Raw genomic sequence first — 27862 nt, forward strand, 5'->3', positions numbered from 1 at the left:
TCATGATTCCAGTGTTACAGCAATGGTATAGGTGTTTCCAGTGGATGAGCCATGCCACCTTACTGTGTCTTTCTCTAGGTAGACCTTCTCATATTAGTATGTCACATCCAGCCAAGAGATATTACTGGTGTCCAGGTCTATGCTACAGAATCTACATTTGCCATGAACCTTCATGCCTGTAATCTGCTATCCTGTGCTGCAATTATCAAATTCTCATCTCTAGGTTTAAGTTCATCTCTCATTCATGTGTATGGTTACTGAAGTAATGCTTTGTATTTCCCGCACTATTTGAGCATTCGCCAACTGTTTTTTCTTGTTTGCTGATCTAATTCTTTTAAAAGTTATTTCTTGATTTGCATATCCCATTTCTCTTTCCCCATGTGTACTGGAGGAATCTTATTCATTCTGCTCACTTGAATTCTTGTCCCAATTTAAGGACGGAGGACCAAATCTGGATGTTTACCTTCATACTTAGCATTTTTTGTGTATTTGGATCTGTTGATGCTGTTAAGTATACCTGATGGCCTATGATACTTTGTCCATATAATCTATTTCTACACGACCCACTCCTCCTTCACCTCTAGGGAAGTATAGGTTATATGGATCCTTTCATGTTGTCTTAGGTTGCCTTTCTGTGTGAAACATTTATCACATTCAGAACATTTAAATGGTTTTTCACCAGTGTGGATTCTTTCATGTTGTCTCAGATAGGATTTATGAATGAAGCTTTTATCACATTCTGAACACTTAAATGGTTTCTCTCCCTTGTGGATTTTTTCATGTTGTCTCAAATAGGCTTTATGGATGAAGCTTTTGTCACATTCTGAGCACTTAAATGGTTTTTCTCCTTTGTGAAATTTTTCATGAATTGCAAGCTGGGATCTGTATATAAAACATTTCTCACATTCAGTACATTTAAAAGGCCTTTCTCCTTTGTGAATTTTTTTATGTGCTATAAGGTTTGACTTCCAAGTAAACCTTTTATCACATTCTGTACACTGAAACTGTTTGCCCCCTGAGTGAATTTTTACAGGACTTGGAAGCTCAGTTCTGTGGATCCTTTCATGCTGTCTCTTGTTGCACATCTGACTGAAACATTTATCACATTGAGAACATTTAAATGGCTTCTCACCCGTGTGAATCCTTTCATGTTGTTTTAAATAGGACTTATGAATGAAGCTTTTGTCACATTCTGTACATTTGAACGGTTTTTCCCCATTGTGGATCCTTTCATGTTGTTTTAAATAAGACTTATGAATGAAGCTCTTATCACATTCTGAACATTTAAAAGGTTTGTCTCCCATGTGTATCCTTTCATGCTGTCTCAGATAGCATTTATGGACAAAGCTTTTATCACATTCTGAACACTTAAATGGTTTTTCTCCCTTATGGATTCTTTCGTGCTGTCTCAGGTAGGATTTATGAATGAAGCTTTTATCACATTCTGAACATTTAAATGGTTTCTCTGCCAAATGGATCCGTTCATGCTGTCTGAGATAGGATCTATGGATGAAGCTTTTGTCACATTCTGAACATTTAAATGGTTTATCTCCTCTGTGAAACTTCAGATGGATTTTTAGCTGTGATCTGTAAACAAAACATTTTTCACATTCAGGACACTTAAAAGGCCTTTCTCCTCGGTGAAGCTTCCTGTGTGCTATGAGGTTTGACTTCCAAGTAAACCTTTTGTCACATTCAGTACATTGAAACTGTTTCCCCCCTGAGTGAGTTCGTACACACCTCTCCAATTCAACTCTGTGGATCCTTTCATGTTGCCTCATGGTGCACATCTGACTGAAACATTTATCACACTGAGGACATTTAAATGGTTTCTCCCCAGTATGGATCCTTTCATGCTGTCTAAGGTTGCCTTTCTGAGTGAAACATTTATTACATTCTGAACATTTGAATGGTTTATCCCCCGTGTGTATCCTTTCATGTAACCTCAGATAAGATTTATGAATGAAACTTTTATCGCATTCTGTGCATTTAAATGGCTTCTCACCAGTATGGATCCTTTCATGTTGTTTGAGATAAGATTTGTGAATGAAGGTTTTATCGCATTCTGAACATTTAAATGGCTTTTCTCCTTTGTGAAATTTCTGATGAATTTTAAGCTGAGATCTGTATACAAAACATTTCTCACATTCGGTACACTTGAAAGGCCTGTCCCCTTTGTGTAGTTTTTTATGTGCTATGAGGTTTGACTGCCAAGTAAACCTTTTATCACATTCAGTACACTGAAACTGTTTTCTCCCTGAGTGAAGTTTTACATGCCTTTCCAGCTCAGCTCTGCAGGGAAAGGTTTTATCGCAATGAGGACATTTTAATAGTTTCTTTTGCATGTTAACGTTTGTATGTGCTATGAGGTTTGGTTTTTTAGGGTTTCTGTTCTCATCTTCAGTATCTGTAAAATTAGTTTCACTTCTTTCAGATTGTTGGGTACAAGAATTACCTGACTTCTCAGTGAACCTGTTTTCGTAGTCTGTCATTTCTTGGTGCTCTATAAAATGTGAATTTGTGGTGATGTTTTCCCATGTAATTTCAGCACTTTGAAATGACCTCTCTTCTTCACCCAGTCTTTCAGTTTGTATGAGATTTAGGCAGTGGTTGGAATTCATCTCTTCCTCAGTGCAGGTGTTTGGTCTCTGTCCTCTTTGGGCTCTTTTTTCCACCCTGGGTGATGTTACGCCCCTGATACCTCCTTCACACTCAATTGAAGGATCTGGGCTGTCTGTGGTGGGTTCTCGCTGGTTCCATTCTTCCCTCTCCTGCCCATCACATGTTCTTTGTCTGTCACTGCTGTTTGCAAATCCATCATCTGTTAGGTAAAAATATGAGCAGATGATTAATATTACAGATATGAATATTACAAGTATATACGATCTGTTTACACTCAGCACATAGACGTGAAGCGTTTTGTTTACTGTTTCCAAAAATATAAGGTCTAGGGGGCATGCAATGAAGCTACAAAGCAGTAAATTTTAAACGAATCGGAGAAAATATCTCTTCACTCAACGTGTAAATTAATCTCTGGAATTCGTTGCCAGAGAATGTGGTAAATAGCGGGGTTTAAAAAAGGTTTGGACGGCTTCCTAAAGGAAAAATCCATAGACCATTATTAAAATGGACTTGGGGAAAATCCACTGCTTATTTCTGGGATAAGCAGCATAAAATGTATTGAACTTTTTTGGGATCTTGCCAGGTACTTGTGACCTGGATTGTCCAGTGCTGGAAACACGATGCTGGGCTTGATGGCCCTTCAGTCTGTCCCAGTATGGCAATACTTATGTACTTGGGATTCTGAATGGACTCTTGCTACTCTTTGGGGTTCCACATGGAATGTTGCTACACTTTGAAATTCTGCATGGAATCTTGTTATTCTTTAGAATTCTAGAATCTTGCTACTCTTTGGGGTTCTACATGGAATGTTGCTACTCTTTGGGGTTCTGGAATGTTGTTACTATTTGGGTTTCTGCCTGAATTGGCCACTGTTGGAAACACGATGCTGGGCTTGATGGACCTTTGGTCTGTCCCAGTGTGGCAATACTTATGTACTTAGTGTACATTGCTCATTATACATTACACATTACTCATAGCTTGAACGAAAGCCACTGAAAAATAGAAAGTAAAGGCACAGCACTTAACTCATGGCTGCCAAATGGGAAAACCCCCTACCCAGCAGCCACTGTACCACGACTCCTCTCCAAGTTCCAAACTCCGGAACTCCCAAAGGGGAACATGTATGTAGTGCAGACCGCGTATTTGAGAAATTTATAAATTAAGTAATTTACAAGATATTGGCGAAGCCACTATAGGCAGCTATAGAATTATTATTTTTGAGTCTTACAGGTATCACTATTCATTTATATAGTTGCATTTTTGTTCTGATCTGTTGCACTGGTGTATGGAATGCACATTTGAGAAGGTTTTAGAGGCACAAAATGTGCTTAAATAATAAAAGCTTAAAAAAATTTTAAAAATCTGAATGTAGTGGGGATTTTAAATGATTGAGAAGCTTCTCCACCCTCTAGTGGATAACCCTGCTTGGGTGAGATATATCTCTGAGAAGCTCCCCCTCTTAATCAAAATTTTTTCTGCATTATTTATACATTAAAGTGTATTCACCCTTGTGCAATGGAGCAGAACAGACATATTTACACTTGGATTAAATGAATGGCTATGGAAGGATAGAGTTATCCCTCTTACACAAGTAAATAAGTATTCCATACTGGGACAGACAAAGGTCCATCAGGCCCAGCATCCTGTTTCCAACAGTGGCCAATCCAGATCACAAATACCTGGCAAGATCCCAGTACAAAACATTTTATATTGCTTATCCCAGAAATAGTGGATTTAATAATGGTCTATGGACTTTTCCTTTAGGAAGCCGTCCAAATCTTTTTTAAACTCTGCTAAGCTAACCGCCTTTACCACATTCTCTGGCAATGAATTCCAGAGTTTAATTACACGTTGAGTGAAGAAAAATTTCTCCGATTCGTTTTAAATTTACTACTTTGTAGCTTCATCGCATGCCCCCTAGTCCTAGTAAACAAATGCTTCACATCTACCCTTTCCACTCCACTCATTATTTTATAGACCTCTATCATATCTACCCTCAGCCGCCTTTTCTCCAAGCTGAACAGCCCTAGTTGCTTTAGCCTTTCCTCATAGGGAAGTTGTCCTATCCCCTTTATCATTTTCGTTGCCCTTTTCTAATTCCACTGTATCTTTTTTGAGATGCAGCGACCAGAATTGAACACAATATTCGAGATGTGGTCGCACCATGGAGCGATACAAAGGCATTTTAATATTCTCTTATCTCTTGTTTGTCCTGTCCTAATTAGATTGTAAGCTCTGTTGAGCAGGGACTGTCTCGTCATGTTCAAGTGTACAGCGTTGCGTACGTCTAGTAGCGTTATAGAAATGATAAGTAGTAGTATAACGTCCTCACTTTTGTTTTCCATTCCTTCCCTAATAATACCTAACATTCTATTTGCTTTCTTATCTGCAGCAGCACACTAAGCAGAAGATTTCAACGTATCATAACATTCATGTGGCACTAGAGAAGTTCTTTCACAGTTCTGATACAGTGGTACTCCGTTTTTTGTTTTTATTGTTTTGTATACTTTTTTGTATATATTTTTTTGTATATATATATATATATATATTTTTTTTGTATATTTGAGCTTATTTACCAGTAGTTTTTTTGTGGGATTTTTTCTTTATATTAACTTTAAAAGCCAGTGTTTGACATGGCGTAAATGCTTGCACCTAAAGTCAGTTGTGTGCGCATGCCAACGTACGTCCTATTCTATGACGGCAATGTTGTGCAGAATTGGCGCTTGGGGTAGATTCTATATATGCCGCCAAAAACATTTGCGTGGAGCAAGTTTCCGCCTAAGCGTATTCTATAAGCAGCATCTAGACTTAGGCGCGTTATATAGAACACGCTTAGTTGATATCCCAGCACCTAAAACTACGCGCATCCATTTAAAAGCAAGGAAAACACGGCGTAAAGACCGGCGTGTAGATTTAGTTTCAGAGGGGGTATATTCTGTAACAGTGCACGTAAATTTTCGAATGCCCATGAAACGTCCATTTCTCTGCCGATAACCATGCCCCTTTTTGGCTGCGTGCATTAAAATTTAGGCACTCTGCGTTACAGAATATGCTTAGCGAGTTGTGCACGTCAATTCTAATTATTGCCAATTAGTGCTCATTATTGTTTGTTTGTTGCATTTGTATCCCACATTTTCCCACCTATTTGCAGGCTCAATGTGGCTTACATTAGTACCGTTAGGCGTTTGCCCAGTCGGTTGATAACAAATACAAGGTTGTATAGTGATCGAATGAGGTATATGTGGAGGGTCGGAAGGGATGAAGGTTGTGTGTTGTCCAGTACGATCATTAGGCATGCTGGGTTTTGGGTGAAGAGGTTTGCGTATGGTCATTGGGGTAGGCCTTTTTGCAGAGGTTGGTTTTTAGTGATTTCCTGAAGTTCAGGTGGTCATAAATTGTTTTCACAGCTTTTGGGAGGCCATTCCATAGTTGTGCGCTTATGTAGGAGAAGCCGGATGCGTAGGTTGTTTTGTATTTCAGTCCTTTGCAATTTGGGTAGTGTAGGTTTAGGTATGATCTTGCAGACCTGACTCTTGTTGGTAGATCTATAAGGTCTGTCATGTATCCTGGGACTACGCCATATATGATTTTGTGGACTAGAGTGCAGGTTTTGAAGATGATCCGTTCTTTGATTGGGAGCCAATGCAATTTTTCTCGAAGGGGTTTGGCACTTTTGAAGCGGGTTTTGCTGAATATCAACCTGGCTGCTGTATTTTGGGTGGTCTGGAGTTTTTTTGTTTGCTTGTTAAGCCAATTAAGTTGCATGCGTTGATATAGAATATGCCTTGATTTTGGCGCAGAACACTAGGTGTTCTATATAGAATCTGGGGGATAGAGCCCATATAGAATCGACCCCCTATGTAAGTGACGCAGGTATTTGCAGAAAGCCCCTGCTGTCACTTTCGCGGGTATGTGTACGTAAGCGCGACACCTAGATTATCGAATTTCCCCTCACGTATAAAGTTAGAAGCACACAGGAAGGAACCGAACGCTCACCGCTCTGATCCGTATCCTCCTCGCCTTCCTCCAGCTGGGTCCAGATATACGGCTCTTCTATTTTCAGGATCTGTATTGTGGGATCAGTGTAACTCAGGCTGTCTGTTCAAAGAGCGAGAGAATACCTTCATATTTTAAACAGCTTTGGATATTAAGAAAAAAAATATAACACGACTAAAAGTGAGACGATGGGAAGTCAGTGATCTCTGAATTTATAAGTATCCCTGGGAAGGAGTTACAGCTTGCCAGTAAAGAAACCGTGGCCGTGGAAATGTCTGCAAAATATGCCCTTTGCTGTAGAATCCCTTCCCCCCTCCCATTAAGAATAGAGGGTATCCCGAGGGTGCCTGACACCCGGGGCGGGTCACCGCTGTGCACCCCCCCCCCCGAAACACACCCTACCTTTCAGCGGGGGGCAGGCGGGAGGGCCGATCCGCCCCCAGTGCACGTCACTGGGAGCTGCGTCGGCTCTGCTGCTTCCCTGCTTTCTCTGCCCCGGAACAGGAAGTAACCTGTTCCGGGGCAGAAAGAGCAGGGAACCAGCGAGCCGACACCCCCCCCCCCCCCAGCGCGTGCACCTGGGGCGGACCGCCCCACCGCCCCCCCCCCCTTCTCTTCCACCAGCTACTTCCAGCTGGGATCTTTCCTGCCTTCATCCCTACAGCATCGTTTGGCTCATAGAAAAAGACAAATTGACTGCAGGGGGAGATGATGGGCTGGCACCCTGGAAAAGCAGTGAGAGAGGATGGGAATGACAATCCAAAAAAAAAAAAAACATAGGGAATGGGAGACAGAAACAGAAAGAAGCAGGGGATGGATGGAAGAAAATTCTACAGCAGAGTAAAAAAAGCCTGGTGAGGGGAGAAGAGGAGGTGCCTAGGGTAGAGAGAATAAAAAAAAGGGAGAAGAAAGGAACGAAAGAGACCTGAAAATGAAAGCAGAGAAGTAGAAGAAATAAGTTATCCACACAACAAAGGTTACAGATCAGGTGCCTAGATTATAACATCTCATTCTCACTGAAGCTCATCCACAGGAGACAAACAGAAATAATGGAAATAGAAGAAAGAAATTCTCCACAAAATAAAAATTAGAAATCATAACACCTCATTCTCTCTGTTCCTGGTGCAAAGGAGCCATCTTTCCTATAAGGAAATATTTGGATCAGCCCATCACCTGCTTCATGCAGTTCCTCACACGCGTCTGTCATGGGCAGGTTCCCTCGTTCCTCATATCCCTCGGGTCCAATGGTGAATTCCTCTTGTTTAAATCGGATTAAAATGTCAGGTTTCACATTGGAGGAGCCTATTATGGAAAAAGATGATTAAGGTACGTTTGGGAAAGTTACTCCAGCACTTCTACGATCAGGGCAAGTAAGCACAGAATTTCGTTCATATTTAGGTCTGGGTGGCAGTTGTCACCGCTGCCAAAATTATGCCGATACCAGTATTAAATATTCAGGTACGGGTGGAAGGCCAGCATTTAACTGGATAAATGCAGATATTCAACCCAAAACCAGCCAAAGACAGGACTTCTATCCCCCACTCCAACATCATTCCCTCCCCCAACCCAAAGTCCTCTCCAGCATCAAGAACCTCCCCAATGACTTCCCCCTGGCATTAAGAAGCCTCAATCTGACCCTCCCCTCAGCATCAAGTCCCTCACCCCACCTCAAGGGCAACCCATGTCTGGCAGCCGTACCACAAGATTAGCACTAGGGGTACGGGTAGACGTTTACTGTTTCCAAAAATACTAGGACTAGGGGGCATGCGATGAAGCTACAAAGTAGTAAATTTAATATGAATCGGAGGACATTTTTCTTCACTCAACGTGTAATTCACTCAACGTGTAATTAAACTCTAGAATTCGTTGCCAGAGAATGTGGTAAAGGTGGTTAGCTTAGCGGGGGTTAAAAAAAAGTTCTGGACGGTTTCCTAATGAAAAAGTCCATAGACCATTATGAAATTGACTTGGGGAAAATTCACTGCTTAGTTCTGGGATAAGCATCATAAAATGTATTGAACTTTTTTGGGGGATCTTGCCAGGTATTTGTGACCTGGATTGGCCACTGCTGGAAACAGGATGCTGGGCTTGATGGACCTTTGGTCTGTCCCAGTATGGCAATACTTATATACTTATGGTCATGGGCACCATTTTGAAATCAAGAGTCAGTGGGGATTGCTTCTACTACCAGGGGGAGAGGGTTGGGTAGGTGTTTCTCTATACCAAGGTGGAGGTGATTGGGAGGGGGGGGTGACTTTTTCCTTTACACCTGCCTCTCTCCAGCAAGCTGTTATTCATGCCTCTGACAGGCAACGTCTAGATTTGTTTATATCAACGTGGATTCCCCTTGTAAAACAGCCTGCAAAACCACTCTCTCTTCCTAAGCACACCTTCCTGATATCTAAGTGCGGTGTGCATTCCCACATGTAAACATTGGATTTTCAGAATTGCATTTAAACGTTTATGACAATCTACACACTAAGGGGTCCTTTTACAAAGGCATACTGAAAAATGGCCTGCGGTAGTGTAGGCGCGGGTTTTGGGCACGCGCAGAATCATTTTTCAACACACCTGTAAAAATAAAAAGGGCCTTTTTAACATTTTTGCCAAAAATGGACGTGCGGCAAAATCAAAATTACCACATGTCCTTTTTGGGTCTGAGACCTTACCGCCAGCCATAGACCTAGCGGTAAAGAATTTGGGCGTCACTTCGCGCGCCAGAAAATAAAAATTACTTTCCAGACACGTGTAGCGGACAAGCGCCAAAATTGAAATTACCGCAAGGGCCATGTGGTAACTAGGCAGTAAGTCCAATTTGGCGCGTGTTGGGCGTGCTTAGCGCCTACGCGGCTTTAGTAAAAGGGGCCAATAAAGTCCACAATTTACATGTGTTTTCCACTGTATTTTATTTAACTTTTGCTGACCAAAGCGGTTCACAATTTATAAGTTAAATACACAAACAAGATAATCTTGGTGAGTGTATAATCCTAACCCGATGTAATAAAAATATTTGCTAAATCAATCATCTAATATAATAATTTGCTCCTCCAACATTCCAATGTGTCTCACTGGGATCGTAACCACCTGCTGACATCACTCCTCCAACGTTCCAATGTGTGTCACTGGGATTGTAACCACCTGCTGACGTCACTCCTCCAACGTTTTCCCTCCCCTCCCTCCCAGTTCCATGGGACCGTGGAACTGGGAGGGAGGGACAGGGACTCGAACTCGGAGGGGGGAGGGAGGAAGGGAGGGGGGCCTGGAACTCGGAGGGAGGTGGAGAGGGCAGGGGAGAGATGCTGCACATGGATGGATGGAGGGGGCAGGGCACAGAGGATGTTGCCTGCATATGGATGAATGCAGGGGAGAGAGCATAATGCAGGGGAGGGAGGGGACCCTGAAACTCGGAGGGAGGCAGGGAGGGGACGACCCTGGAACTCGGAGGCAGGGAGGGAGGGGGGACAACAACCCTGGAGGGAGGGAGGGAGGGCCTGGCACACACTCTCATGCTCACACACACACTCTCTCTCTCACAGACACACTCGCACCCAGTCTCTCTCACTCTCTGTCATACACACACACTCGCACATTCACTCTCTCTCACACAGTCACTCTCACACACACTCTTTCAAACATACACACTCCAAGGAAAGCCTTGCTAGCGCCCGTTTCATTTGTGTCAGAAACGGGCCTTTTTTACTAGTTCTTTATAATATTAAGCGAACACGTCCAGAAAATGGATTCCACCCCCCCCCCCCCCCCCCCAGTTCTTATTATTTTTACATTGGATTTTCTAGAAGGTTGTCTATTTCCATGTTCTGACAGGAGGAGTAGCCTAGTGGTTAGTGCAGCGGACTTTGATCCTGGGGAACTGAGTTCGATTCCCACTGCAGCTCCTTGTGACTCTGGGCAAGTCACTTAACCCTCCATTGCCCTGGTACAAAATAAGTACCTGAATAAGTACCTGTTTTCAAATCTATGCTGAAAACCCACCTTTTCACTGCTGCTTTTAGCTCCTAGCCACTACTCAATTGCCCTCCCCTTGTCCCTTCCTTCCTTCCTTCTCACCCTTTACTTCCCTCACCCGTAACTGTCTTGTCTGTCTGTATTATTTAGATTGTAAGCTCTTTTGAGCAGGGACTGTCTCACTTTGTGTCATATGTTCAGCGCTGCATGCGTCTGGTAGCACTATACAAATGCTAATAATAATAATATATGTAAACCGCTTTGAATGTAGTTGCAAAAACCTCAGAAAGGCGGTATATCAAGTCCCAATTCCCTTTCCCTGTGTGTTTCTGCTCTTCTACTCCTACAAATCGATATTATCAATTAATACCACTATGGCACTTTACATTTTTCAACACAGTCGTTTTGAAGAATATGATAATCCTGACTTCAGATTTCCGGTGTGTTTATTAATTATTTGCTTCATAAACTTCACCTCTCCGCTGTACCTTTGTTATAACAGCGGGAATCTTTATTAGTCAAGATTAATAGTTTTTACTTATTCACTTTTTTTCTTATTCATCCCTTTTAATATCACTCAGTTTTACACTTATCTTATCTTCCAGGCTTTCTCTCTGGTTTGCTCCAACCAGAGAGAAAGCCTGGAAGATAAGATAAGTGTAAAACTGAGTGATATTAAAAGGGATGAATAAGAAAAAAAGTGAATAAGTAAAAACTATTAATCTTGACTAATAAGGATTCCCGCTGTTATAACAAAGGTACAGCGGAGAGGTGAAGTTTATGAAGCAAATAATTAATAAACACACCGGAAATCTGAAGTCAGGATTATCATATTCTTCAAAACGACTGTGTTGAAAAATTTAAAGTGCCATAGTGGTATTAATTGATAATATCGATTTTAAGGAGCACTTGTTGTGAAGTGTCTTCTACAACAAAAAATCCAGGTTTTTTTTTTACTGTGAACCTTATAACTTATCATGTATATACTTGCTTGTTACGGAAGGATAGGTCCGTTCGTTTCTCTCGGAATTCGGATAATCCGAGATTGCAAGGTCTTCTTCCTCTTGTTTAATGTTCATGGAGAACACAGACGTTACGACTGGAAAGTCTGTGATGAGAAAACAAACATGACTAGAAGGGGTTCACTGACGGTGGATTATATTATATTAGGAAATGAGTCTCTAAGGGGGAAACTTATCATCAGAGGCTACTGTTAAGAAGTATTTTACTGTTAACCCCAGTTATTAGTAACTGGGTCTCACTGTATAAAATAGCACGAGTTAGTGGTAAAAATAACACTTCTTAACGGTAACGTAGTAAATGACGGCAGATAAAGACCTGTATGGTCCATCCAGTCTGCCCAAAAAGATAAACTCACTTTATACCCGCGTTTGATTTGTCCTTGCCATTCTCAGGGAACAGACTGTAGAAGTCTGCCCAGCACTGTTCTTGTACTAAAAGTTCTGAAGATTCTGGAATCCTAAAGAGTTACAAGATTCCGGAATCCCAATTAGTAGCAACATTCCATCCCAAAGAGTAACATAGTAAATGACGGCAGATAAAGACCTTACGGTCCATCCAGTCTGCCCAACAAGATAAACTCATTTTACATGGTATGTGATACTTTATACCCGAGTTTGATTTGCCCTTGCCATTCTCAGGGCACAGACCGAGAAGTCTGCCCAGCACTGTTCTTGTACTAAGTTCTGAAGCTAACGTTGAGACGAAGCCCCTTATGATTTACACTCCAGCCCATCCATATCTACTCAATCACGATCATGGCGTAGACCATAGAAGTCTGCCCAGCACATGAACCTCATTCTACCACAACATCACTGTGTAACTGTTTATACCAGAATTGGCGAACGCCTTTGAGGTACTATTTAAGCCACATTGAGCCTGCAAATTAGGTGGGAAAATGTGGGATACAAATGTAACAAATAAATAAATAAAAGTTCTGAAGATTCTGGAATCCCAATTACCAGCAACATTCCATATAGAACCCCAAAGAGTAACATAGTAAATGACAGCAGATAAAGACCTGAACGGTCCATCCAGTCTGCCCAACAAGATAAACTCATTTTACATGGTATGTGATACTTTATAACCGAGTTTGATTTGTCCTTTCCTTTCTCAGGGCACAGACCGTAGAAGTCTGCTCAGCACTGGTTTTGCTTCCCAATTACCGGCGTCACCACCTAATCTCCGCTAAGATTCCATGGATCCATTCCTTCTAAACAGGATTCTTTTGTGTTTGTCCCACGCATGTTTGAATTCCATTACCATTTTCATCTCCACCACCTCCTGCAGGAGGGCATTCCACATACCCACCACCAGCTCTCCATGAAAAAAATACTTCCTGACATTACTCCTGATTCTGCTCCCCTTCAACCTCAATTCATGTCCTCTAGTTCTACCACCTTCCCGTCTCCGGAAAAGGTTAATTTGCGGATTAATACCTTTCAAAAATTTGAACGTCTGTATCATGTCACCCCTGTTTCTCCTTTCCTCCAAGGTATACATGTTCAGGTCGGCAAGTCTCCTCGTTTGGTTTGCAACGCAAATCCCATACCCTTTTTGTTGCTTTCTTTGCACCACTTCCAGTCTTTTTACATCTTTAGCTAGATACGGCCTTCAAAACTGAACACAATACTCCAAGTGGGGCCTTACCAACGACTTGTAGAGGGGCATCAACACCTCCTTTCTTCTGCTGGTTATACCCCTCTCTATGCAGCCTAGCATCCTTCTGGCCATGGCCGTCGCCTTGTCACATTGTTTCTTCACCTTTAGATCCTTGGACACCCAACACCCCAAGGTCTCTCTCCTGAGTAAAGCTTATTAATCTCTTATTAAACCAGTAGCTCACATTCATAACTTCCCCCACTTTGTGTCAAGAGTTTCAGTCCCTGATAACCAGAGCTGATATTCTGATGACATAAAGCCTCATTCCACCAATGAGCCAACCTCCTCAGTGATGTCACAATGACTTGATTCTCCTATACTTAGCTCACTTTTATCAGATATAGCAGGGATTTCGATTTCTAGAGACATTTTTTTCTTTAATTAAGGAGGGATGTCATCAATGTGGGCTACCGTTAAGACTTGTTATTTTACTGTTAACCCCAGTTATTAGTAACTAGGTCTCATTGCATAAAATAACATTTCTTAAAGGTAGCCCACGTTGATAACGTCCCCCCTCAGTGTGAACATTTTCAGTCTCTGGTAACCAGAACTGATATTCTGATGTCATAAAGCCTCATTCCAACAATAAGAGCCAACCTCATCAGTGATGTCACAATGGCTTGATTGCCCTATACTTGGCTCACTTCTGATATTGTGACATCATAATGTCTCATTCCACCAGTAGGAGTCAACATCACCAGTGATGTCACAGTGGCTTGATTGGCTCACTGTTATTACATGCAGCAGTGATTTCACTTTCTAGAGACACTTCTTTTTTCTTTAAATAAGGGGAGAAGTTGTCAACATGGGGTCCTTCTAAGACATTTTATTTTACTGTTAACCTCCAGTTATTAGGAAAGTCTTATGGCATAAAATAGGCCTTGTGCTAGAATAGCACTAACATGTTTTAACAGTAGTCCACATTGATAACCACACCCTTTAATGCTTGATGTTAATGACCTCTGTTCTTGTGATCTAAAACACAAAGCCACTTAAAATCGAAATATGTACTTACTCGTGGTGGGGTCATTCGTGTATCCTCTTCCTTCCCACTCACAGTGCTGAGTAAAATATTTTTCGTCTTCCTTTTTAATCTTGAATATAACATCAGGATTAACAATAGAATAACCTAGCAATAAAAACAGATACATGGATATTTAAATAGTACTTGTAAATAATTGTATATGTGTGTATCTTTTCAAATTGTTCTTGTATAATCCTTAGGTGGTTCAGCTGTTACCTGTTCCAATGGAACAGTGTGTGTGTGTGTATTTGTGTGAAAAAGTTTGGTGAGGTGCAGTCTGTCCCCTGATTAACATTAAACCTTAAGAGGATTTTTTTTTAAAAGGTAGTTTCTGTTCATGACCCTCCTTTGTGGAGGCACTGCAGGTACTAGTCTTCTCTGGCCTTCTGAAGAATTCCAGAAGGAAAACCCAAGTCCTGGGATATAAATATCTAGAGGCCGCTGAGAGGTGGGAGGGGATATTTGACCTGTGACATCTGGTTATGATCTAGAGGAGTTACATGTTGTACAGTGCAGAGCTAACCTTTACTCAGTTGTGGATCTCAGCAGGGGATCAGAGAGGTAAATCCCCCCTCCTAGCTGAGAGACGGGCTGCTCTTGTATGAAGTGTCTAGTTTGAGAAGATTTTGAGACATATGGTCATTCTTCTTGATATGTTTTTTTTCAGATTGGTCACTTGCGGGGGTGGGGTTGGATTTGGAAGCCTTGAGCATGAGTGGATATTCGATGCCCCACACTGGCAGCAATGAGTCTTCCTTTTCACATGCTGACTGCTTTGTAGATGCCACCCCAGAGGAGTTAGGCAAGGGAAACCGCTGAATGCGGGGAGTGGGGGAAAGGTAATGATGGGAGATGCTAAATATCTTAGGGGGAGGGAGAGAAAGAGAGAAATACTGGACACCTTGGGAGGTAGGGAAGGAGAAAGATGCTGGACTCCTGGAGAGAGAGGGAGGAAGTAGGGAAGGAGAGATATGCTGGACTCCTGGAGAGGGGGAGAAGGTAGGGAAGGAGAGATGCTGGACTCCTGGAGGGAGGAGGTAGGGAAAGGGGAGATGCTGGGCATGGTGGGGAAAGGCCTTGAGCAGCCTCTTGGTGGTGGGGGCATATTTGAAGGTTCGCCTAGGGTGCCAGATACCCTTTGGCTGGCTCTGTATATACGTCTTTGGTTTTGTTCTTAGGATTGGATAAATGATTAATTATATGGGGCTTTATACAAGAGTTGTGTCTCTCACTGAGCCCTGGACAGTTACAGCAGCTCCTCCTGGACTTGTGATATAAGAAGCCAGACTCTAGATTTTAGATGCCCAAGACACCCTGACACCTGAGACTCTTCTTGCCCTCCTAGCAAGTTGGCAGCAACCATCCTGCAGTGGGTCTGTGTGTGGTAGATGATAGAAAAAGGCACATTTACCCCGTGACATGAGGAGGCCGTGAATCTCCTTGATGACCTTCTTGTACAGCTCCTTCTGCCATTCTCCCAGGACGTCCCACTCCACTTCCCAGAAATAAGCAGCGACGTCATTGAACGTGACCGATGCCTGGAACAGCAAACAGGACACCCTCAGCCCCTCTCCCTCCAGCTTCATTACAATGTGCGTATGTGATAAGCTTTATTATAGGGCCTGTACGGTGTGTTATAACAAGAAGAGAGCTCTGTTCTCTAAATCTCCAGTAATTGTACAGATTGTCTGCTCTCCAGAAAAACACTGGCAGATGCAGCAGCTGGAAGGAGTTGTAAGAGACGGCTTCACTGTAAGACAATAATCAGCTGTTATCACCAGTTAACAGCCAATTATTAAATGAAGTTGCGTACACATGGATTAAATGAATGGATATGGAAGGGTAGAGTTATCCTTCTAACATTCATTTGGCACTAGAGAAGTTCTTTCACAGTTCTGATGTATTGGTACTCCGTTTTTTTTTTTGTATACTTTTTTGTATGTTTTTTTTTTTTGTATATTTGAGCTTTATTTGCCGGTAGTTTTTTGTGGGATTTTTTCTTTATATTAACTTTTAAGCACCAGCCTTTGACATGGCATAAATAAATGCGCCTAAAGTCAGGTGTTCACATGCCGTCGTACACCCTATTCTATGACGGAAATGTTGCACAGAACTGGCGCTTGGGGGGGGGGGGAGATTCTATATATGGCGTCCCAAAAATCTGCCTACGCGTATTCTATAAGCGGCACCTAGATTTAGGCGCGGTATATGGAATACGCTTAGTTGATATCCCAGCGCCTAAAACTACACGCATCTATTTTACACCAAGGAAAACATGGCGTAAATACCAGAACGTACATTTAAGCGCAGAGGGCATATTCTGTAATGCCCATTTCCCCAGCCATAACCACGGCCCTTTTTGACTGCGCGCATTAAAATTTAGGCACACTGCGTTACAGAATATGCTGAGCGAGTTGTGTGCATAAGTTCTAATTATTGCCAATTAGTGCTCATTAAGACCTGTTATCATTGCTGATTAGCTTGTTAAGCCAATTAAATTGTGTGCATTGCTATAGAAAATGCCTGGATTTCGGCGCAGAACACTAGGCGTGATATATAGAATCCAGGGGTTAGAGCCCATATATTTACCCAGCAGTAATCGGGCAGCGCCGTTTTCTGGCCATTATCACCGGGTTAGGGCGGGATCCCTTACCACCACCTCTATGGGTGGTGGTAAGTACCCCCCTCCCCCCACATGGTCATTTCTTTTTTCGTCCTTTTTACCTGGTGCGGTAAAAAGGGCCTCAGGCACGGCAAAAACAACCGCTAGCGCAGGGCCCCTAAGCATGAAGTAGCATGCCCAATTGTATATCAAATTAGGGAGAATAGTTTTCTTTATTTTCTACAGGGTTGGTTCTAATTCTCAATTACGTTTTCTAATTTTCAATAGACTCGGGTCCTGGTGTCAGGACTGCCGAGAGGGAGGAGCAGAGGGGGCAAGATTCCCCTGCACCTGGCCTCCACTGGGGGGGGGCGGCGCCAGCAGCCCAGGTGAAATCCATCATCTTTACCCCCACTCTCTACATATCTGCAGTCATTGAATGGCAGGCAGCAGTGATTGAGAGAGACTGCTCTGCGGATCTTTCTTTTTCCTGCGTCCCGGCCTGTGCGGAAACAGGAAGTTACTTCATCCATCTTTGTCTCTCGGTGGCCCTGCTCCGGACTGAAGCCGCTTGTAGATTAGACACTAGCACTGGAAATATGCAGTAACTCTTTGGTTTATTTATGAAATTTAAAATGGAAAACAAACATGTTTTGACCTGTCCATAGTTTATTTTGTGTCTCTTAAAAACAGTAAAGTAACTTAAACATTATATAAAAACAAGCACTGTGTACATTTTAGTTTTTCCCCAAATCTCTCTTTAAAAAATAAAACCTGGGAAAATGGCTTACTTTCCATATCACTTCAATTTTTTTAGAAGCTTTACATACATCTCTTTCTACTCGTGGGCACAATAATTTTGTTCTTAATGAAAGCTTTTTTTACCATTTTGCTCAGGCTCCTGGATCTGCATATTAACCTCTGCCATTCTCTGAGGGGGCTCATTACAAGCTGAGGCAAGTGTTCTGATATACATATGTTTTGCTTTCAAAGAGATTTTGTAAATATTGCTCATAGGTTACGGCAGGGCCGGGTCTTAGGAGCGACAGGGGCGGTCGCACAGGGCCTTGCACTCCTAGGGGCCCACATCTCTGGCATCCTGTCTCGGAACACCTCCCTGCTCCGTACCTTAATGTGCATCCACATTTCAGTTGAGAGCATCAGGCAGTGGCAGAGTTTTCATATCCTGTCAGCTGCCGAGCCCATATCCTCCTCGCTGCTGCGTCCTGCCCCCTTTGATGTCACTTCCTGCTTTCCACAAGGACAGGATGCAGCTGATGGGATATGAATATTGCTGCCTCTCTCTACTGAAATGTGGTGGATTGCATATCAAGGTATGGGGTGAGGTGGGGTTCCGAGAGCTCTAAACCCTCCTTTTAAATTGATAGCTTTATGGTGGGGGCAGACACAGGCAGAGGTGGGAGTGGGCATGGTCAGGGGGGCCACTGAACTGGTCTGCACAGGGCCCCACAATTGCTAAGACCGGCCCTGGGTTACGGGATTATTTTTTAGAAGTCTTTTTCCCCCCCCTAGGTTTTAGTACTAGAAAGCAAGGGAAGGCTCAGGGCTTTTTTTGAGGGGGGTACTTGGGGGTACTGAGTACCGGCACCTTTTTCATTGTCTGCTAAATTGACCCATGGTTCCCAAGTTTTAATGAAAGAGCTCAGGCTCTACACACCTTGTCATAGATTCTGTGACTGGTTGCAGGGGGGCCTGGCTATTATCGGGTGGGTCCCTCAGTGATCACCCACTGTTGAAGGATGGCCAATCATTTGAGTACCAGCACCTTTTTTGCTTGAAAAAGCGCACTGGAAAGGCTAATAGTATTGTCTGAAGTCACAGCACTGCTGTGATGTTATTTAGCTGGGTTACCACTCCTCAGGGCCACCAAGGGGGGGGGGGGGGGACCAGATTTCCTGGGTCCGGCGCCAGCAATCAAAACAGACAGCTCTTCCAGCCACAAATTCTTCTTTCTGCCACATCCTGCCTATGCGGAAACAGGAAGTTACATCACAGGAGGCGGGATGCGGCAGGAAGAAGGACCTATAGCTGGCAGAACACTCTATTTCGCTGCTGCGGGAGGAGGGGAGGTGCCCTGAAGATTGTTTGCCCCAGGCGCAGCTTTGGCTCTCGGCGGCCCTGCTGCACCTAAAATTGTCTAGAATTCAGGATTTTTGAGTTCAAAGTTCACAGATGTTTAGAAACCTCTACCTTTCTTGGAGGGTTTCATTACAAGCCGAGATAATTTTTTGGCTTTTAAATCAAGTGCTCTGCCTGACATTTATTTATTTATTTATTTTAATTTATCAATTTTTTAACATTTACATTCATGTCAAATAACACAAATTTAGAATTTAAGAAATCTAATATACTAAATAGATCCAACAGGTACAATAAAAATTTTTGTTAGTCCACATTTAAACGATCCAAGTTAGGAACTCAAATTAACTATGCATAAAGAAAATTAATCAAAACAGAGGAACAAGGATTCAGGTCGGCGGTAGCCGATTAGCGTTATTGATCAAGGCTTACATCACGTACTCTTACTAGTAATAAATTCTATAAGCTTCACTGGGTCAAAAAAATATATAATTTGTGGATTCTAAAGAAATACACATTTACAGGGGAACTTAAGTATTAAAGGTCCCTCCAAATTGTAGGTCCCTTGTTTTTCATTAATAAAAAATCTTTTCTTCTTTTTTGTGTCTCTCGAGGAGAGATCAGGAAAAAGTTGAATTTTTGATCCCAGGAAAGGCATGGAAATGTGACGGAAAAAAAGTCTAAAACACATTGTTACGGTCCAGTTCTAGAGCAAACGATACAGTAACGTAGTCCTTTCTGTGATAACTTCCATTGAGCTTTCCAGAAAACTGTGTCAATTTAAGTCAATCTGAGGAGGTTGCAAATTCCCCAATACCAGCCCCAGATATGTATTGCACTCTAGTCAATGGAAGGAAAATGCTTCTGGGGGGATACCCAAAATTTCATTAAAGTATTTTTTCAACATTTCTTTGGCTGGAATAAGCGGGGCCTTAGGAAAATTCAAAAAACGAAGAATTATACCTCCTCAGCTGATTCTCCAGATACTCAATTTTTTTCCTTTAAAAATTATTGTCTTTTATAACTGCTAAGATAGAAGACTTCGTGGAATTACCTCTGTTTCTAGGGAATCCATCCTGGTTTGTTGCTCAGTCCACTTTACCTGATAAGTCAATTTGAGCCTGAGACAATTTCCCCACATCTCCTCGCAGGGATCCTGCGTGTTGTTTTAAGCCTTGTATCGCCTCCCAAATGGAGTCCATTGTTACAACTGAAGGTCTCACTATCTCCCCGATACTCACGGGAGGGTTCGCCCCGAATACGCTCAGGCAAAGAAGCTTGCAGCATCTCGCCTGTCTGCGAAGCTGTTCCAAACGGGGACGAAGTAGCCATGGGGTTCTCCACTACTAACTGCAGGGACTCCACTTCCGGGAGTACTCGTCAGTTGTCCCACCCATAGCCAGCAATTCTCCGGGTCGCGGGGGTGTTGCCATCGGAGGGGACTTAGAGTCACACCTCCATGCTAGGATCCAAATCTCCATCGGAACCCTTCGAAACGCCAGCCTGGACCCTCCGTGTCAGCAAGCCCGAATCCTCCAGCGTGTCTGTCAAGCACCAGAGGGGTTCACCTGGCCTGTTGAGGAAGGTACGCTGGGTGGTTTTGCCTTTTCTATTCCCCATAATACAATACGGAAGGCTCTCACTCGAGATTTTCCGGCTGGCACATCAAGAGCTGCCTCTCACACGTCCCCTCCCAGACGCCATCTTGGATCCCTGACATTTTTTAAATAAAGGATTTTTTTTTTTATATTGCTTATTAGATTGCTAGATTCTGCCACCCTTTGTCTCCTAACATCCACTTCATTGATAAGACTGGAGTAAAGAATTTATGTTCTGTGATGGTGTTGTCCTTCCCAAAGTGCCCCTTTTAGGGCCCTGGTGATCAATGACAGGTTTTCAACCAGTCCTCAGGATATCCACAGTGAATATGCATGAGAAAGATTTGCATACCAAGAAGCCGTGTATGCAAATCTATCACAGGCATATTGATTGTGAATATCCTGAAAACCCGACTAGCTGGTTGAAACCACGGATTAGGGGGGCATTTTAAAACAAGCCCATGATTACGCAAATTCACACACTTTTTTTTTCTAATTTCTTCATTTTATCATGGTCTCCATTAAAGTTATACGTTACTGTAGTAACATACATAGTAACATAGTAGATGACGGCAGAAAAAGACCTGCATGGTCCATCCAGTCTGCCCAACAAGATAAACTCATATGTGCTACTTTTTGTGTACTTTTACATATTAATTCCCACTCTGAAAATTATCTCAACTTTGATTAGGAGACGGTGGCTCCAACCTCTGCTGGAGAAACTGTGGTCGGTCTGGAAGTTAAATACATATATGGTGGAAACGTACAGAGGTAGGAATTCATTTCATTCATTTAAGTATTTATATACCACTTACACCTAAGCGGTTTACAGTTTCATTTTACAGGTAGTGGGTTCACAATAATAATAACCCAATAATAATAATAATTTCAATAAGAATCAAATTTATTTGAACAAGGGTCCTTTTACTAAGGTGCACCGAAAAATGTCCTGCGCTGTTGTAGACGCTCGGACGCGCGCAGGTCCATTTTTCAGTGGCGAGTGCAAAAAAGGGCTTTTTTTTTCTTTTGGCCATTAATGGACATGCAGCAAAATGAAAATTGGCGCATGTCCATTTTGGGCCTGAGACCTTACCGCCACCCATTCACTTAGCGGTAAGGTCTCGCGCGTTAACTGGGTGGTAATCATCAGCGTGCGTACAATGCCGGTTAGCGCCGCACACCAGAAAATAAAATATATTTTTCAGCACGTAAAAAATTAAATTACGGGGGGCGTGTCAAGATGGCGGCCTGAGCGGTTTTGTGGATCGAACACGGCAGATTTGTTGGTAGCCTTTTTCTTTTTTTTACTTTTTGCCGAAGTTATGCCCCATACTAAGAGGAAGGGGATAGTGAAAGGCCCGACGCCAATGGCCCGAACTTCCTCCCCGTTCCAACAAACGCTGGATCGATTTACCACGCCTGTTCCCGTGAGGGTGAGCGAAGCCGATTTAGGGGCCATTGGAGGAGCTATGGCCCCTTCGGATTGGGAAACATTGCTTTCGCCCCCAGATAATCGACCTCCGTGCCCAGCGATATCAGGGCGGAGAGAGGAGGCAGTGGCTGCAACGGAAGGCGTTCAAGCCCAAACCTCGGATGGCGCCGACTCCGTCCTGAACGCGGAAGAAACAATCTTGGAGGAAGAACCTCCCGCGGAGATAACTCTACAGGCGATATGGAAAACATTACAGGGCTTAAACCAGACGGTTTCAAAAACAGCCTGGGAAACCTCGCAACTAGTGAGTAAAATTGATTCTCTGACTAACACTTTTGAAAAATCTAAGCAGGAGACAACTTTACAAACTGAGCTACTTCAGCAGGAAGTAAAAACTTTAAAATCTGTGACTAACTCTTTGACTGCAGATAAATTACTGGTACATAGGAAAATAGAACAATTTGAGAATTTCAATAGAAGATTGAACTTAAGAATATTAAATTTTCCTTGGATTAAAGAATCGAGTCCTGTTGAAGTCTTCAAGAAGTATTTACAAGAAATTTTGCTGTACCCAGAATCAGCTATTCCTCCTTTAAATAAAATTTATTATCTACCAATTCCACTGCAAGCTGATCTGCGGGATAGCGATAAAAAAAGCAATTTGAAAAATTTGCCTTCAGACTCTCATGACCAGCTGGATGTATCATTAATCCTAGAAACATCCTTTCTGAAATAGATCAACGAAGAACTTTATTGATATCATTTGTTTTTGAACAGGACTTTAATTCAGTCTTGAAGTTATACTTTAAAAATGCTATGAAAACTTTTTGTGGTCAGAGAGTATGGGTATATCCTGATGTTTGTAAAACAACCCAAGATAGGAGAAAAAAATTTTTGTTGTTTAGAGAGGAGACCCGAGCGTTGGGAGCAACATATTTACTTGCATATCCTTGCAAATGTCTGATTAAATATATGGGTGTTAAGTATACCTTTTTTGAGCCAGAACATCTTAAAGCATTTTTAGAAATGAGAAAACTGTCCATTAAACCTATAGAGTAAGTGATATCATCTGATTATAAAAGATATAAAGGGAATATATAGGCCAGGCCATATATGCAAAGTTATTTTTTTTTCCTTTTTTGAGATCTCCTATTATCTAAATCACTCCCCCCTTTTACTGCTTAGTTGTGGTCTAATTAATTGTATAACTTGTTTTTTCCTAGGGCTAATGTGAAAAGCCCCGTAATTCTTGATACTTATAGTTAATTTTGTTCTTATTTTTATTATTCAAGTTATGCAATGTATTTCAATTGCATGTTAAGCGTGTAAAATTAAATTGAAGAATAAATAAAATAAATTCAAATACCTAAAAAAAAAAAAAAATTAAATTACCACCCAGGCTGTGTGGTAGCCGGGCGATAGTTCCGAATTGGCGCTCCTTGGGTGCATCTAGGAGCCTAAACGGCTTAGTAAAGTGGCCCCTTAAGAAATAGCAGAGATGGATTTGCTATTTATTTCAGATGTTTTTCTTTCCCCAAATTCCTTAATTGACCTTCAGCTCATGAGCAGATAAATTGCCAATTGTTGGAACCCAAATGGTCATAGCATGGGAATACAGGTAGAAAACAACAGAGCAGATCAGTGGAAAATCAACATGAATTTTATTAATAAAACATTAAAAAGCCCGACACAGGCCGTGTTTCACCCAATAGGGCTGCATCAGGGGCTACTCAAAGATCCTTATTGGCATTATTGGAAACTGTACAAACCAGTTGTCATAAATGTATAGGAGACAACAATCGTATCCTTTTATGCGCTAGGCAAAAAACAGCTGATGGCCCCACATGCAGGAGCCAACATCAATCATTGTGTCGGGCTTTTTAATGTTTTAGTAATAAAATTCATGTTGATTTTCCACTGATCTGCTCTGTTGTTTTCCATCTTGGAGTTTGCAGATCGTCTGCCTTGTTGTTTTCTAGGAATACAGGTATACAAAGCCCGCACTCTGAATGGGCTGTGTCGGCATTGTCAAGCAGCTTAGTAAACAGAGGCGTTGGTTTGTTAGCACATCTTAAAATTTAGAGACCCTTTTACTGAAGTTTAACATGCTGTAATTCGGTTAGCACCAGGGGCGTAGTATAGGGTCCCGGGCCCCTGGTTTGGCTGGAGGGGTTTGCACAGGGGGAGCAAGAAGAAAGAAGAGCAGGGGGCAGGCAGCGAACGTGGCTGCGCTGGAGACCGCTGTGCACAGGAGGAGCAAGAAGAAAGAAGAGCAGGGGCAGGCTGCGAACGCGGCCAAGCCGGAGACCGGTGCTGAAGAAGGCTTTGGCTGGCGGGGGTTGGGAGACCCCTACCAGCAAAGGTATTTGTGTGTGAGGGGAAGCGGTGAGGAGGCGTGGGGGCGGGGCGGCACTCAAAATGTGCCCCAACCTCAGGCTCTGGCCCCCTTCCACTGTGAGGTCTGGCTACGCCCCTGCTTAGCAAGCACTGAATGCTAAGAAGCTCATAGGTAGAAAAAGAGCTTCTTAGTATTTAGCGCGTGCTAATTCCATTAGCAGTGCATTACGCTTTCGTAATAGGGTCATTAGTGCATATAGAATCGATTTAACCTGCAAGTTAATTTATATAAAGGTGATTTTTAGAAAAAGAAAAAGGATCCAGTGCGATATGTTAAATCATCAATTTACTGCATCAGAGGCATGTATAAACATCAAATAGCGTTACAAGCATTCATCCAGGTTAATCGGTGCCACTGAGGGGGAGATTCTATACATGGCGCCTGGAAAATCCGCGCGGAAATCATTTTCGCCTAAACATATTCTGTAAGATGTAGGCACGGTATATACAATATGCTTAGTTGATATCCCTGCGCCTAAAACTATGCATATCCATTTACACAAAAAAAAACGTGGCGTAAATCCCTGCACGTAGATTTACACGGACTGGGCCATATTGTACAACAATGTGCTTAAATTTGGGAACGCCCATAGCCATGCCCCCGTTTGAACTGCGCGCTTTAGAATTTAAGCGCAGTTCATTACAGCATACGCTTTGCAAGTTATGTGCGTACATTCTAATTATCGCCATAGTGCTCATTATTGCTTGCTTAAGTGCTGTTAACAACACTAATTAGCTTGTTAAGCCAATGTATTTGCGTGCATTGTTATGGAATACGCTTAGATTTAGATGTGAAACACTAGGCGCGATATATAGGATCCGGCAGGTAATATCAATATTTCAAAGGACCCTGTTTACTAAGGTGCGCTAGCGTTTTTAGCGCGTGCTAAAAATTAGCGAGCACTAACTCTCGAGACACCCATAGGAATATAATAAACTTTATTTATAACCCACTATATCTATAAAAGTCTAAGCGGGGAACAAACCACATACAAGAACAATAAAACATAGTAAAAATGATTTAATTCCTCAAAAAAACCTGTACAATAATTTACCATATTACTCTTTAATTTGCAGTATGCTTTATTTTAATTCAATTGTTATTGACGACAAAATATCATACATCAAAGGAACCAAAGGCCTGAAAAAATAAATGAGTTTTTAAAGCTTTTTTAAACTGAACCATATTCTGTATTAAATGAAGTTCAATGGGCAACGCATTCCATCATTTCGGACGTTTGATGTAAAAAAAATAGAGGCTCTGCATTCTTCCAAACAGACCTGATGAAATGAAGGCACATCAAGTAGCTAATTCTGAGACAATCTCAGAGGGCGAGCAGGTTGATAACACCTTAGAGTGGCACTGAGTGTTGGAGAGATACGACCATTCAATATTTTAAAAAACTAACTGTACAATTTTAAACTCAGTACGAAATTTTACAGGGAGCCAACGCAGCAATTTCAAAATTGGAGTTACATGATCATAACGTCAACCTCCTTTAATCCAGGGGCGTGGCCAGAGCCCGAGGTTGGGGGCACATTTTTAGTGCCGCTCCGCCTCACCTCCCCCCCACCACCACTTTGCGCCTCCTCGCACCCCCGCCATCAAAACCAGGGGCCCGGACGAAATTTGCGGGGACCCAGGTCCCCGTGGCCCCCCGTAGCTAAGCCCCTATTTTAATCACTCTGGCTTTGGAATTTTGAACATCTTGCAACGCTTTGAACATGTTACCGGTGCTTCCCATTGCAGTAATCTAACAGTGACAAACTGCAGACTGGGTGTCTCTAGCGTTATCGCATGCTAATTTTTTGTGCATGCCTACAGCATGGCTTAGTAAACAGGGCCCAAAGACAAATATTGTTTTTGCCATCTCAGACAGCAGCAATGCCTTTCTGAAAGGCATTGGCAGAGCGATTACAAGACGTATGAGGAGAGACTTGCTGACCTGAACATGTATACCCTGGAGGAAAGGAGAAACGGGTGATATGATACAGACGTTCAAATATTTGAAAGGTATTAATCCACAAACGAACCTTTTCCGTAGATGGGAAGGCGGTAGGTAGAACTAGAGGACATGAAATGAGATTGAAGGGGGGCAGACTCAAGAAAAATGTCAGAAAGTATTTTTTCACGGAGAGAGTGGTGGATACTTGGAATGCCCTCCCGCGGGAGGTGGTGGAGATGAAAACGGTAACGGAATTCAAAAATGCATGGGATAAACATAAAGGAGTCCTGTTCAGAAGGAACGGATCCTCAGAAGCTTAGCGGAGATTGGGAGGCGGGGCTAGTGGTTAGGAGGCATGGCTAGTGCTGGGCAGACTTCTACGGTCTGTGCCTTGAAAATGGCAGATACAAATCATGATCAGGTGTACACAAAAAGTAGCACATATGAGTTTATCTTGTTGGGCAGACTGGATGGACCGTGCAGCTCTTTTTCTGCCGTCATCTACTATGATACTTGACTTTGACTTTTGGGACGTTTAAAATTTACATTTAGTGCCACCGATTAATCTGGATGAATGCTTGCAGTATTATTTGATGTTTACGCATGCCCCTGATGCAGGCGATAGCTGAAATGTGGCCGCGCCAGGCTTGTTTTGCAATAAATGTTTTTTACCATACTAGGCTGGATCCTTTTTCTTTTTCCAACTCTATTCTTTATCTGTTGTTTTGATAGATTTTGCCTCTGTCCTCTGGTTTGGACCCCTAAAAAGTTCTAATGCTCATCAGAAAATGTTTATTAGCATAAAGGAAAAAAAAAAGCACATAAAAAAAGAAACAAAGAAAAAAATTCCAAAATTTTGAAAAATAACCTAAAGTTTTTTGTCTTGTGTCTATCTTTACATAAGCAGCCAAATGGAATAATTAATTGGCACCAAATGCAGAAAATTGTAGGATATTCTGCTAGTGGGGAGAGTTCAAGGATCAAAAGTGGGAAAAGTCATATATTTTGTTTAAATACATTTTCAGTTAGATACCAAAGTGTAAAACCATTGCTAGATTTCATAATATGAAATAAGAAAAGTTGATATAACCATCTTACAAAAAAGATGGGATATACTTTATCTCAATCTGGAGAACTGATATGGCTGAAACACTCTCATTAAATATGTATCAATGTTGGATTTTATTTATTTCTTGCCTGTCTTGTTCTTTAAAAAAATCTTTTGAAATAAAGAAAAAAATGATTAAAAAAAAATCAAGAAAATAATTTCTTACCGGATTAGACATTTCCCTTCTGTTTCCCTCTGAATTCTGCAGCTGCTGGGATGGATTCAGGCTAGAGATTTCCCTGTTCCTGGAAAGATAAACAGGAGGAGGAGGAGGAGGCTGGGCTGATTCCTGAGGGTCTCAGCAAAAGTCCCTTCCTCTCCCCCCTCTGCAGATCTGGGGCTTGCACTGATTTCCAGTCCTGGGGCGGCAGAAAGTTTCAGCTTTTTAT

The 27862-nt window shown here is 42.3% G+C and overlaps 1 protein-coding gene across 1 annotated transcript; it reads right to left on the reverse strand.

Annotated features, from left to right (window-relative positions):
• LOC115466118 (zinc finger protein 420-like) lies at positions 1-27862 on the reverse strand. Its single transcript, XM_030197162.1, has 7 exons — positions 27640-27862; positions 15702-15828; positions 14282-14395; positions 11576-11692; positions 7792-7920; positions 6619-6720; positions 1-2821 (listed from the first exon to the last, which is right to left on the reverse strand). The coding sequence occupies exons 1-7, from the start codon at positions 27649-27651 to the stop codon at positions 555-557; spliced, it is 2868 nt and encodes a 955-aa protein (XP_030053022.1). The 5' UTR covers positions 27652-27862; the 3' UTR covers positions 1-554.

This window comes from Microcaecilia unicolor, chromosome 3, assembly GCF_901765095.1.
Source record: "Microcaecilia unicolor chromosome 3, aMicUni1.1, whole genome shotgun sequence".
Taxonomy (NCBI): Eukaryota; Metazoa; Chordata; class Amphibia; order Gymnophiona; family Siphonopidae; genus Microcaecilia; species Microcaecilia unicolor.

Bases quoted from the DNA above. Each gene is read 5' to 3' on its own strand.
- LOC115466118 (XM_030197162.1), bottom strand. The intron at 14,396-15,701 runs GTAAATGTGCCT...TTTTATTGCTAG, and splicing joins CGGCCTCCTCATGTCACGGG to GTTATTCTATTGTTAATCCT. The intron at 2,822-6,618 runs GTGAGCGTTCGG...TTTACCTAACAG, and splicing joins GGAGGATACGGATCAGAGCG to ATGATGGATTTGCAAACAGC.